At 35.3% G+C, this 12,141-nt stretch overlaps 1 protein-coding gene across 5 annotated transcripts in view; it reads right to left on the bottom strand.

The window, feature by feature from the left end:
• Positions 1-12,141, bottom strand: part of MEF2A (myocyte enhancer factor 2A) — a 178,423-nt gene that overhangs the window by 37,235 nt on the left and 129,047 nt on the right. For 2 of the 5 annotated variants that reach the window (XM_060005508.1, XM_060005510.1), the window contains exons 5-7: positions 8,330-8,461; positions 5,777-5,996; positions 4,974-5,033 (exon numbers count right to left, since the gene is read on the bottom strand). In XM_060005508.1, the coding sequence (XP_059861491.1) occupies positions 4,974-5,033; positions 5,777-5,996; positions 8,330-8,461 (412 nt within the window). Of the gene's footprint in view, positions 1-4,973; positions 5,034-5,776; positions 5,997-8,126; positions 8,265-8,329; positions 8,462-12,141 lie in introns of all 5 variants that reach the window. The other 3 variants (XM_060005507.1, XM_060005509.1, XM_060005511.1) reach the window with 2 other exon arrangements.

Raw genomic sequence — 12,141 nt, 5'->3', positions numbered from 1 at the left:
ATCTATTTTTTATCTTCCTGATACAGTAAATATTGTTATGTTAAAGTTAAAGTCTGTGCCTAATAACTCCAAGTTCTGGAGTTCCCAGGAGGCAGGTTCTACTGTCCATTTTTTTCCACAGGCTTTCATTTATGTTGTACTGCTCCTGACTGTGCCTAGTTAGTAATCTGCTTGTATGTCAAGTACAAATAATAAGGCCTGGGATGGTGTTTTACCCTTATATTATTTTTCTAAAGAGTATTTGCCTTCCCAGGCATCCTGGGGACCCTAACAATATATCACCATAATCTAACTTCAAGAAGTGGGATGATGCAAATAGGAGATGTAACTACTATGAGGGACTGATAACCTCTGATTCATGCTACTTCTAGGGTCCAGCCTTTTAGGGACTCAATCCAAAGTGAGAAGAATATACTAGGCCCTCCCAATTCTTTGTGGGCCCTGGGCTCACCTCTTTGAGTCTCTGTCTTTGTCATTCCCTGGATCTTGAGCCAATAATTCTTCATTACCTTATTAGCTCTGAAATGCTTTCAAGCAGATTTAAAAAAATACTCTGCCTAGCATTTCTAGTTGTCCTCAGAAAAAGAGTTGGTCCAAATGACCAAGTCTGCTCAAATGACCTGTCTTTCCCAAAATATGTTTTATATAACACTAATTCTGAAAGATGCTTTTTCATGAGGAAAATAAAAAGGAAGGGTTCTACTGTGAAATCGCTTTGAGTAACCATGTTTAAAGATTCACAAAACAGGTTAGCATTTTAAAGGCTCTGGTAAGTCCTACAGTAAAGAAACTGGTTTAGTTTTATTTAGCACAAGGCTTGCCAAACACATAGGTAAGTCCTTCTTTTCATATGGTTCCAGGAAACATACTTTGAAAAATGTAGATAAGAAATCATATCCACAGTTCTTAATATATTTTCTTCTAAATTTCTCTGGGAATTTAAAAATGTTTAATCTTTTCATTCATAAAGACTTTAGGCATAAAATTGAGTTTAAACTATTTTTCCAAACTACTAAACCAAAATGGCACCATTGTTGAAAATGGGCTAAAATACATTATTTGACTCTTCTTCACAAAAAAATAACGCTGGTCCGGGAGGATCCCATATGCCACGGAGCAACTAGGGCGTGTGCCACAACTACTGAGGCCGGCACGCCTGGAGCCCGTGCTCTGCAACAGGAGAGGCCACTGCCATGAGAGGCCTGCGCACCGCATCGAAGAGTGGCCCCCACTCGCCGCAACAGGAGAAAGCCCACGCACCGCAATGAAGCCCCAACGCAGCCAAAAATAAAAATAAATTAATTAATTTAAAAAAAAAACAAAAAACACTTCTAAAATACCTATGACAGGCCATTTATTTTGGGGCGGGGAGGGAAATTTACAGCAAGAAACACTTTAAACCCATGTATGCTATAAGTACTGCACAAAAATAATTACTTCCATTTGGTACCTGAATTAAGTGATACACGATGTCTAGTTAGTTGAATCTGAATTCTGAGGTGGCACATGTTAAAAAGCAGTTATAACAAAAATGTCACCTAGGATATAATCCAACCAAGCAGAATTACATCTAGCACAGGTTAAACAGGTATATAAGAGTATGAATCAGTGAAGAATCAAGACATTCGATCTTGATATAAGTCTGAGGTTATACTGTGTTATAAGATTGTTATAAGAAATAGATTTATCATAGAACTACCATACGACCCAGCAATCCCACTACTGGGCATATACCCTGAGAAAACCATAATTCAAAGAGTCATGTACCAAAATGTTCATTGCAGCTCTATTTACAATAGCCAGGACATGGAAGCAATCTAAGTGTCCATCAACAGATGAATGGATAAAGAAGATGTGGCACATATATACAATGGAATATTACTCAGCCATAAAAAGAAACGAAATTGAGTTATTTGTAGTGAGGTGGATGGACCTAGAGTCTGTCATACAGAGTGAAGTAAGTCAGAAAGAGAAAAACAAATACCGTATGCTAACACATATATATGGAATCTAAGGAAAAAAAAAAAAGGTCATGAAGAACCTAGGGGTAAGACGGGAATAAAGGCACAGACCTACCAGAGAATGGACTTGAGGATATGGGGAGGGGGAAGGGTAAGCTGTGACAAAGTGAGAGAGTGGCATGGACATATATACACTACCAAACGTAAAATAGATAGCTAGTGGAAAGCAGCCGCATAGCACAGGGAGATCAGCTAGATGGTTTGTGACCACCTAGAGGGGTGGGATAGGGAGGGAGACGCAAGAGGGAAGAGATATAGGAACATATGTATATGTGTAACTGATTCACTTTGTTATAAAGCAGAAACTAACACACCATTGTAAAGCAATTATACTCCAATAAAGATGTTAAAAAAAAAGAAATAGATTTATCTCTGTGTGGATGTAGTAATAGAAATAGACTTTTAAGTAACTCACTAAGCACTTAAATATTTTAATACTTACTTGAATCTTAAATTTTTATAAAAATTCATGTTCACTAATCATCATCATTAATGTGATTATTAACACTATTAGCACTAAACATATTAAAATAGTTGCCTATGACTGGGGAATGGAGGGTGTGGGGAGAGGAAGAGAATGGGAGTGGAATAGAGGTATAAAGGGAAAAGTGAATAACATTCTGAGAAATGCTTTGTGCAAACCATTGAATATGTGCCATGATCTGAGGAGTGTGACTAATGTGACCCTCCAAACCTGATGGCCTAGAAAGGGGGGAAGGAAGCTTACAAAAGAAGAAAGATAAATTTAAAAAAAAGAAATAAAAGCAACAGGATTAGATTATATGTAGAAGGTCAAATTAGGATGACAAAGTCTGAGTCTGAAATTACCAAAGGGAACACAGAAAATTGAACAAAGACAAAGTCTAGATTTATAGTTGCACGGCAGATAAGAAAGAATAGTATAAAAGCTTTAGGGAAGTGTGGAGAGTACAAAACCCAAAAAAGAACAAAAAGAGAACTGAAACACTTGTTTGATAGGAGGAAGAGCCATGTTTATCAAGCCAGAGGTATGAGAAAAAAAATAAAGGCAAAGGGAAAACACATTAGAAATCTTCAAATAGTTAAACCCCATTAAATAAAAATAACTTTGGAAATAACACCAAGAGCTAGTCAAAATTAACATTAAATAAAACAGAAATTATTGATTCCAGCCATAACCAGGTTGCAAAGTAGAAGGGAGAGCAAGATGCATAGTGCTGGAAGAATAAAAGCATATGGGAAGGGACTTTCCTGGTGGCGCAGTGGTTAAGAATCTGCCTGCCAATGCAGGGGACACAGGTTCGATCCTTGGTCCGGGAAGATCCCACAGGCTGCAGAGCAACTAAGCCCGCGCACCACAACTACTGAGCCTGCGCTCTAGAGCCCACGCGCCACAGCTACTGAAGCCCACGTGCCCTAGAGCCACACGCCACAACAACTGAGCCAACACGCCACAACTACTGAAGCCCATGCACTCTAGGGCCCGCGTGCTGCAACTACTGAGCCCGTGTGCTGCAACTACTGAAGCCCGCACCCCTAGAGCCCATGCTCCACAACAAGAGAAGCCACCGCAATAAGAAGCCTGCGCACCACAACGAAGAGTAGCCCCCACTCGCTGCAACTAGAGAAAGCCCACATGCAGCAACAAAGACCCAATGCAGCCAAAAAAAAAATATTTAAAAAAAAGCATATGGGAAAATGCAATACAAAAAGAGTATACGGGCACGTAAACAACTAAAATAGAGCTGAAAAGAAATAAACTATAAATATTAGGAAATACACATACAAGGATAGCAGTCCTAATGTATAACTGGTAAGACCTTAATGAATTTTTCCACATTTAATTATCTGTTAATAAAATATCCCACAACAGGTCTTATCTGTTTAATTCCATTAAAACAGCAATTAATACAATGCCAGATACAATTAGGTATTTATTCCTACTTTAGGTCACTACATGTTTTGTAACTTGTCTCACTCAATAATGTCCATTTATTTCTTTCTCATCATTTTAAATTATTCAATCATCTCCAAAATTTTCTTAAGGCAGAAGCTCCTCACATTTTTGGAATAAATGGGTTGAATATATGTAATAGGGAATTTTTCCTATAAGTGATCTGTTTTCAGATGTGTCTTTGAACACACAATATCTAGAAGCAGGGAGGGAATTACTGCCCTTGTTTTCAGATAAAAATGATGATAACTGTGATTATCACAGATAAAGAGACCAAGACGACTAAATGTGATGATAATCCAAAGGGACACAGTTATTCTTGTGACTCTTTGACATACATGCCATGTTTTTGTAATGTTAAGATCACAATCTATCTTTACCAGCACTTCAGGGCTAGGCAGACAGACACATTTATGACATGTTTAAACTGCTAGTCATCTTGGCAGGGGTCCCAAAGCAAAAGAGCCAATCTGGCAGCAACCACAACAAAATGTGAATGTTCTACATGTGACTACCAAAACAGATCCTTCAGAGACAAACTTCTCAATTCTCTTTGTGTCTCTAGAAGTAGGCCCACCATTTCTTCCTATTGCAATTTCTCTGAAAACATTTCACACAATTGTAAGATACAGCAGTCTGCTAACAGTCTAACTCTGGTAAGGATAGATGACACAGAAAGCTTCTCCATAAGAAACTGTCTTGATGTAAAAATTGTATTAAGGCAATTTAGTCTTTAGAAAAGAACAATGTCTGCTATGAAGGAGGCACTCAATAAATATTTGAATGAATGAGTAACTGAACGTAAGGCCAAGGTACGAGGAATAACACAGGGATATGAAAAAATGTTAAGTATTAGTGAAAGCACTAATTAAACAAAGCGCAAAGGGACATGTCTACTCTAGTCATATATCCCCATATTTTCCTCTTCATTTGGCAGAAGGTCTTGTTTGAGGTAAAATATTCCTTTTATCTCAGATAGGACAGATGCTTACAAAGTAAAACAGTAGGAATTCACTCACCCACTGGGCTGCTTCCAGCTCCATTTGGCACTGTGAGGTCTGAAGTGCTCAACATCCCACCTAACAACATTAGAGAGAGGAGAGAGGGAATGTGAATTGGCTCTCCTTATCTGAGTAAAGAGGAATTGAACAGAGGTAACTCTCACTCCATTCCTAAAAAACACAAAAATAAAAACTAGCCCAGTTTGAATTTGGCGTTAACGTGTAATATGACGTAGTCAAATATACAGTCACTCGCCTATCAAGCTCTGGACATGTCTGCCTTCTTGTGTATCAATACCAAATGGTGCATATTGATAAGAATGGGGGGAGTGCTAATGGAATGCTATAAAATCTAGGAATAATGGGAGAGGAGACACTGCATTACACACAGTGATGCAGTAAATGCACTGAAAATTTCTGCTGAATTAATGAACAAATCAGACAGGGGGAGATGGAGAAAATGCTCTAACTCCAATCAGGTGAGTCATCTCTCCACATTTTTAACACGAATGGCTCACCCTCAATTTTAAATCTTTGCCCATGATATCCTAAATAAATTTTCTGCCTGTCTAGTATGGCTTTCCCATGATAAGGAAAGCTTTCCCAGGATAAGGAAAGCTTTATTTGTTCCACAAAGCCTAGTACAAGGCTAGAGCCACAGATTTTCAAAATAATACTTTAAAACGGAGGCAATTATGTAGTAGTGACTCTTTGCTCATCAAAGCAATAAAATTAAGAGTAGCAGAATAAGAAACTGTTTATGTTAGCAATTAGATTTTTCTTTCTTTTGAAGAATCGGAAGAATAAATATCAGGACATACCTGCACTGCCAGTACTTGGTGGTCTCTGAGGGGCTCCAGGGGATACATTTCTATGTAATGTGGCTTGAGGTGGAGAGAGCATGTTTGAATCTGTTAATGTTGAGCTGGCTGCCAAAGATGGGGACACAAGTGAACTCGCTGGGTTAGTGTAGGACAAAGCACTAGGGCTGGTCACAGGGACTGTGACAGACATTGAGAAGTTTTGAGGTGGCAAACCGGGCTGTAAATAAAGAAAAAGGAAGAGAAAACTGTTAGTTTCATTTTCATCTATATTAAATTTGATAACTTACGAACTTTAATTTGATAAGGTAACACTAGTTACTAAAAGCAGAGGATGGGGATAGGTTCTTACTAAATCAATTTGCAGGTTTAAGCTATTTTCTTTACAATTATATTTGGACATGAGAATGTTTAACATGAACATTTTCAATTTCCATTTTTTATATATTAATACATATATACTAGTATAATGTATATATTATGTATTTCAAATATTCAGAGATGAAAATGAAAGGTCAGAACCTGATATTAGAGTTGTGTTGTCATTTACACATTATAAAATACATCATTGTTACCAAGAAAGCATAAATTAGCACTTAAATGCAAATCAGTTTAGTAACATTACATTTCTATTGGGAGATTCCAAATATAACAAAAGGGGAAAAGTATGTACATATATTATAAACTTCATACATCAAGTTTGCCCTGGTCTGATTTAATTCACTAACATTCTTAATGGACAAAACTAAAAAAAAAAAAAAATCACGTTTTATATATATAACACAATGCAATGAGTATAATAAAAATGTAAAAAAAAAACTAAACAAAATTAACTACTGGCAAGTTATCTTTAAACTGTATAAAGATTAAATTACAAATATTGTTATCTTATTTCCCTCCAAAATATTCCATAGTTCCTTAAAAATAATATTTTCTATTTTCCTCTTGCATTTCCTCCATAGACCACTTATACTTGTCAACCATGATAAATAACAATCCTCTTTATAATTTAAAGTGAGAGAAAATAGAAAACTTTCCTCTCCCTACATTTTAAAACAGTGATTTGCAAAGTAAGGTAACACTGCTAATTCAAAGTTGAAAGAATGTAAATAATTATGTACTTTATTCAATAGTTTATTTCAGGTAGAAAATAACTCATTAAAAAGTATAAAACAATGGATACATGATAAAATGTTTTCAAAGGTAAAGCAATTTTACTTAAACAATGCTTTTGCAGCTTAACATTAACTGCAAGGTCACCAACATCCATATGAGTTCAAAAGGGATTTTTTTTTCAGTTGTTTTGTTTCTTAAGAATGGTATTAGCACAAAAAATACCTCCTTAAATCTGTTTTCCATGGGCTTCTTCTTATAGCATAGGACTACTTTGAAGAAATAATCCATGATGCATACTTTAGGGCACAGTTTTAAAAGAATTAACTCTGGTAATGAAAGAAATATCAGCATTGGAACCAATTTGTTCCACAAAGCCTACAACACATATGTAGTATTCTGGATATGTATCCAGAATAACTGTCTTAAGCAGCTCTTGCCAGTGGTGCTTCAATGAGAACTCTCTGAAGAACTATCAAAAGAGTATGAACTCAAAGAAGTACTGTTTCACTACGGTTAAATGTGTGAGCATGGAAAAACTTTAAACCAACTATTTGTTTTGTAACCAGTTTAAGAACACTGCTTCCTTAAATTAAAATCGAGCCAAGGCTGTCTTCCTCAATACCTAGTGTTAAGAAAAGAATAGGAATTTGGAGGTACTGTCACCAAATAGTTTGGGGACATTAACAAAGAGCCAAATAGTAAGCTACTATTACAGCAACTGTATAAAATAATTAAAGATAATTTTGAAACGCCACATTTTATAATAAATCCAGCCATTTTACATTTTATAGTCTCAAGATCTACTTAAGTACATGTAATATTTTAAAAGTTATCAGAGGGAGAGGGAAGTCTCATATGCACCCTGTATTTAAAATGATGGAAATTTAAACCTGGAAGGGACCTTAAAAAACTATGTGAGCCAACTCACTCACTTTACAGATGATGAAATTGGAATCCAGGATGCCCTATCCAAAGACATGGGGACAGTAAGTAGCAGAGCTTGTATTAGGATGTTTTCTCTTCACTTCTATGTTTAAGACACTCAAGATCGAAGATGTACCATTGTAAGATTTATGCAATTTTATTTTGAAGTTCTATAAAACCAAAAGAAATTAATAAAATACTTTTCCCCCTTCTACTTACTGCTGTCATCACCCACTACGAAAATAAACAAGATGTGTTGTCTATCTCTTCATGCACAAGATAAGATCACAAACCATACTTTAGTACTCACTGCGATTTTATGATTCCGCATCATATTATCAAATTCCTCATTAATTTTTTTATATTTTTCTTCTGTATGTGGAGTTAGCACATAGGAAGTATCAGGGTCTGGGCTGTCGCACCCTCTGTGTTCCTTCTTGTTCAGAGCCTAAATAATGAAGTTAACAAAAAGGATCAACAAATAAAAAGTAGAGGTAAAATAAAAGTACTTACAGGGCCTCGTTTGAAAATAAAATCACTATCTTCATTTAGTTTGCTGAATCTGTCCTCCGAGAGTGGACTGTGCTCAAAGTAATCGTCAGCATCAGGGCTCTCACAACCATTAAGGCCTTTCTTTCTTAAAGTCTGAAATACAATTGGAAAATTCACACACAAATGATACTAACTTGCCATGAGTTTTTTCTGTAAAATCTATTATGAGAGCACAGACTGAATGAACTGGGTAATACAAGAGCCACTGAAATGGTTTTAAATGATCACAATGCACTCTAAGTCTTCAAATAAAGTAAACCTTAGATATAAGCAAAATTATGTTCCCATTATACATTAAGAGAAAAGAAATATTTATATATTTGGATTCTTCCTTTCCTAACTTCCTAGAGAATACTAAATTACTCACTGCTCTGACAGTTACAATCCAAATCTGATTACAGCCTGATCAACATATCTGATAGGATCAATGAGTGTGAGACCCCGAAATACAAATATATCAAGATGATATATATATATAAAGTTACCTTTATAAAATGAACATTTCAGCAACTTCATCTACTGACATTCCTTTCTGCCTGAGAGTTTATCCCATTCAACAGAAAGAATAGGCTCAATATCCCAATAATTTCATTCCTAATTTGTTCTTAAATACTGTGATTTTACTACATAACTCTGAAGTATAAAAACTCGAATACTTATTTACATATGACAGTAATGACCCTTTCCTACGTAGAATGTACGTATCGTTAGTGACTTCACATATCTTTAAATTTTGTAAAAAAAACTAATTCAGCATGATCTTTTCCACACTTTGCTAGCTCTTTCTACAGAGTGCCTTCGTGGATTGATTTAGTCCACTGAATTGACTTTCTGGAGAATTTTCTTGAGTGTTATCAAAGTATCCCCTGGACCATATTGACTCTTTTCCTTTCTTCTTACTTTGGGGTACAAATTGGTTGGTTTTCTGAGTTTTAATTTTTTTAATTAAAATCATCACAAAATGACTTGTTTAGTATTTATAAGAATACACTTAAAACCAAGGGCTTGATAATCTATAGAATATTAATTCACTTACAGACTAAGTTTTTAAAAATCCTGATGGGTCTTATTTTAAAGTAGAATTTTGGGGTTCAACAACTTAGATAGCTTTGAGACTTGCTGATTTTCCAGCCAACCACAGAGTTTTAGGAAGTTAAAATTCTCCAAGTAAGCCTACCTATTTAGGTTAAGAAATATTTGAACAATAGATTAGTACTAGATGAGTGCATTTGTTAATGATTATTTATATTAGATTTAAGGTATATTTTAAATTAATTCATAATAATAGATCTTGGTATCCTTTAAAACATGATTTACAATAATTATGAACGCTATTTTACTCTTTTTTTTCTTGAAAGAACATAAACACACAATACATTAAGATTTGAGAATTTTTTCTTAATTTCTCTTAAGTCTATTTTAAAATTTCACTTCACTCGATTTTTTTTTTTTGCATGCTTAAAGGATCATAAGAAATCAGTGGTATAGCTGTGTTAGCTTCTCAAATTGCTTGGCATGCACTAGGAATCCCATACACAATGCCTGAAACTCCCACCACAACACAATCACTAAACATGAGCATACAGCAAAAAATACACCTATTTCCCCAATATCAGCCCCATGGCTCTAAGTTCTATGGGTCTAAGTAATCACATGAACTTTTATGTGTACTTAGCCATAAAAGGTCCTGTTGTTTAGAACTAAAAGGTGGACACGTATCCTCCCCCATTCGTAGTAGCAAGTTCTGCTTGCCAAAGCTCTGCAACTTGCTATCAGCAATGAAGATGTTAACACTCAGAATACTGGAACACAGTGAACTCTTATAACCAACACAGCTCTAGAAACAGAACAAATATAGTAGTCGCCTACACACAGATTTTATCATGAAGCTGATTTATTCTAGCCTGAAATCTCTGGATATTTTCCCCTCATATTCATATATCTTAAGACTAAGTAATTCACAGCCTTGCTCTTCCACTAATAGCAATCACCAAGTATGGTCTCTGAACATTTTTAAATTACAGAAGAAAAAGAATATGGCCTTTGTTTAGTAATTACACAAAAGTTTTATCCTACAACAGTAGGGTTAACTCTACTTGTACCCAAGAGGAAGAATAGTGCTCTGGTATCTCCAGCTCTGCAAGTCTTCACTTTAGAGGGGGTTCCTGTCATTGTGAGAGAATTTAAGAGGCTGTATCAGCTCTGCAGATAACAAGCTAATGTACCTCTGTTGGATATCCAACTTGTGTCTTCTTATCACAAGAATATGAAGAGTTGTTTTGAGGACCCAACTACCATAAAAAGACTTTTTCTGTCTTCTTTATCTTACCACATAGCATAATAGTAAACGTTTCTCCTGTGTCACTGGTACTAACAAGTGGAATGCTGTATCTATTAACAAGGCCAGGCGAGGCATATAAGAAACAGGCTAGCTTCAGTTTTCTTACGTGCTTCAAGTTAGCCACAATAAAAACATTTGCTCAATGAAGAAAACAGTCTGAAAGGTCACCACTAAGGAGGAATCTGCTTTTAAGTGGGAAAATATTCAAGAGTATTAGCACTGTGCACTCCCTATAGCTATTACTGATGATTATAATGTTCCACTCTTAAGTAAACAGGACTTTAAAAGTACTTTATTCTTGTACATGTGATTGACAGTTTTTCAGTGCCATTATGGCAAACTTAAGGGGGAAACTCCATAGTGCCAAAATAATTTCATATTTCAGGGGCGTATACCATTTAAGTTGATGTATCCCAGTTGCTTTTCTTAAATAACTGTATTCTGAAACACAGATTATGAATTGCTAAAGGGACCAGTGGTGATGAACAATTAAATTATTAATCAGTTTAAGCTGACTTGATACAACCTGTTCTGTGTCCTTCAAATCAGTGTTCCAAACATGTTTAAAGATTCTAACTAGCAAGCTTACATGAAATCATAAAATTAGTATACCTACAATTTTCATTAGTCCATTTCTATAGAAAACAGAAATTTTATTTTTGGAGGGTCAGTTAAACATGTTTAAAAAGACAATCATTTCTACTTGTCACAACAAAGTTAAACTCTGTTAGGATTTTAATAGCCTTTCTTTTTGTGATTTTGGGAAATTTTACGTAGGTTTTAAATAATGAATGCCCTTAGCTAACATTTACCTTCAACATTAGTTACATAGAGACAAATTGTGAAAAAATTTTAAATGGATCAAAAAATAATTGCTAAGTGTCTTTAATCTAAAACAATGCATCTGTTAGGACACATCCTCCCAGGTTATCTGATTCTTTGTGGTTTGTGCCTGTCTTCAAGCTATTTTACAACTCTGTAGATAGAAGTTTATTTGTAGAAAGCTGATAGTAATGCAAATAATTAGGGTCTATAGACACGCAAATAGATTCTGTCTGAAGGAGGTTTCAACTGACCTCTTTCCTCACTGTGGAAGATGTCAATTTTGCACCTATGAAGAAAATTCATTTTGTCTTCTTGATGGGCTTATGCATTTCTCTAATCTTTGGATTTACCTTTAACCAGTTGCAACATTTTATTCTTGTTCCCTGAGTAATTAATGAGTTAAAAGTATTGACTCATGTTCATTTTATAGCTGCCTAAGAATCATGATTTTACCTTTTCTGAAAAAAAATTGTTTAACAGTTGTAAGAGTGAAACCACCCTTGACTCGTGATTCATAGCAGATCCAAACTCAGGGGGAAAGTCTGCTCTTGTTAGAACTTAGTATTGGATTGTATATCGGTTTTTAAAGAAAAAAGCAATGTGCTGT

The sequence above is a fragment of the Delphinus delphis genome, chromosome 2 (assembly GCF_949987515.2).
Source record: "Delphinus delphis chromosome 2, mDelDel1.2, whole genome shotgun sequence".
NCBI lineage: Eukaryota > Metazoa > Chordata > Mammalia > Artiodactyla > Delphinidae > Delphinus > Delphinus delphis.
This window is presented reverse-complemented; position numbering and strand designations above follow the sequence as displayed.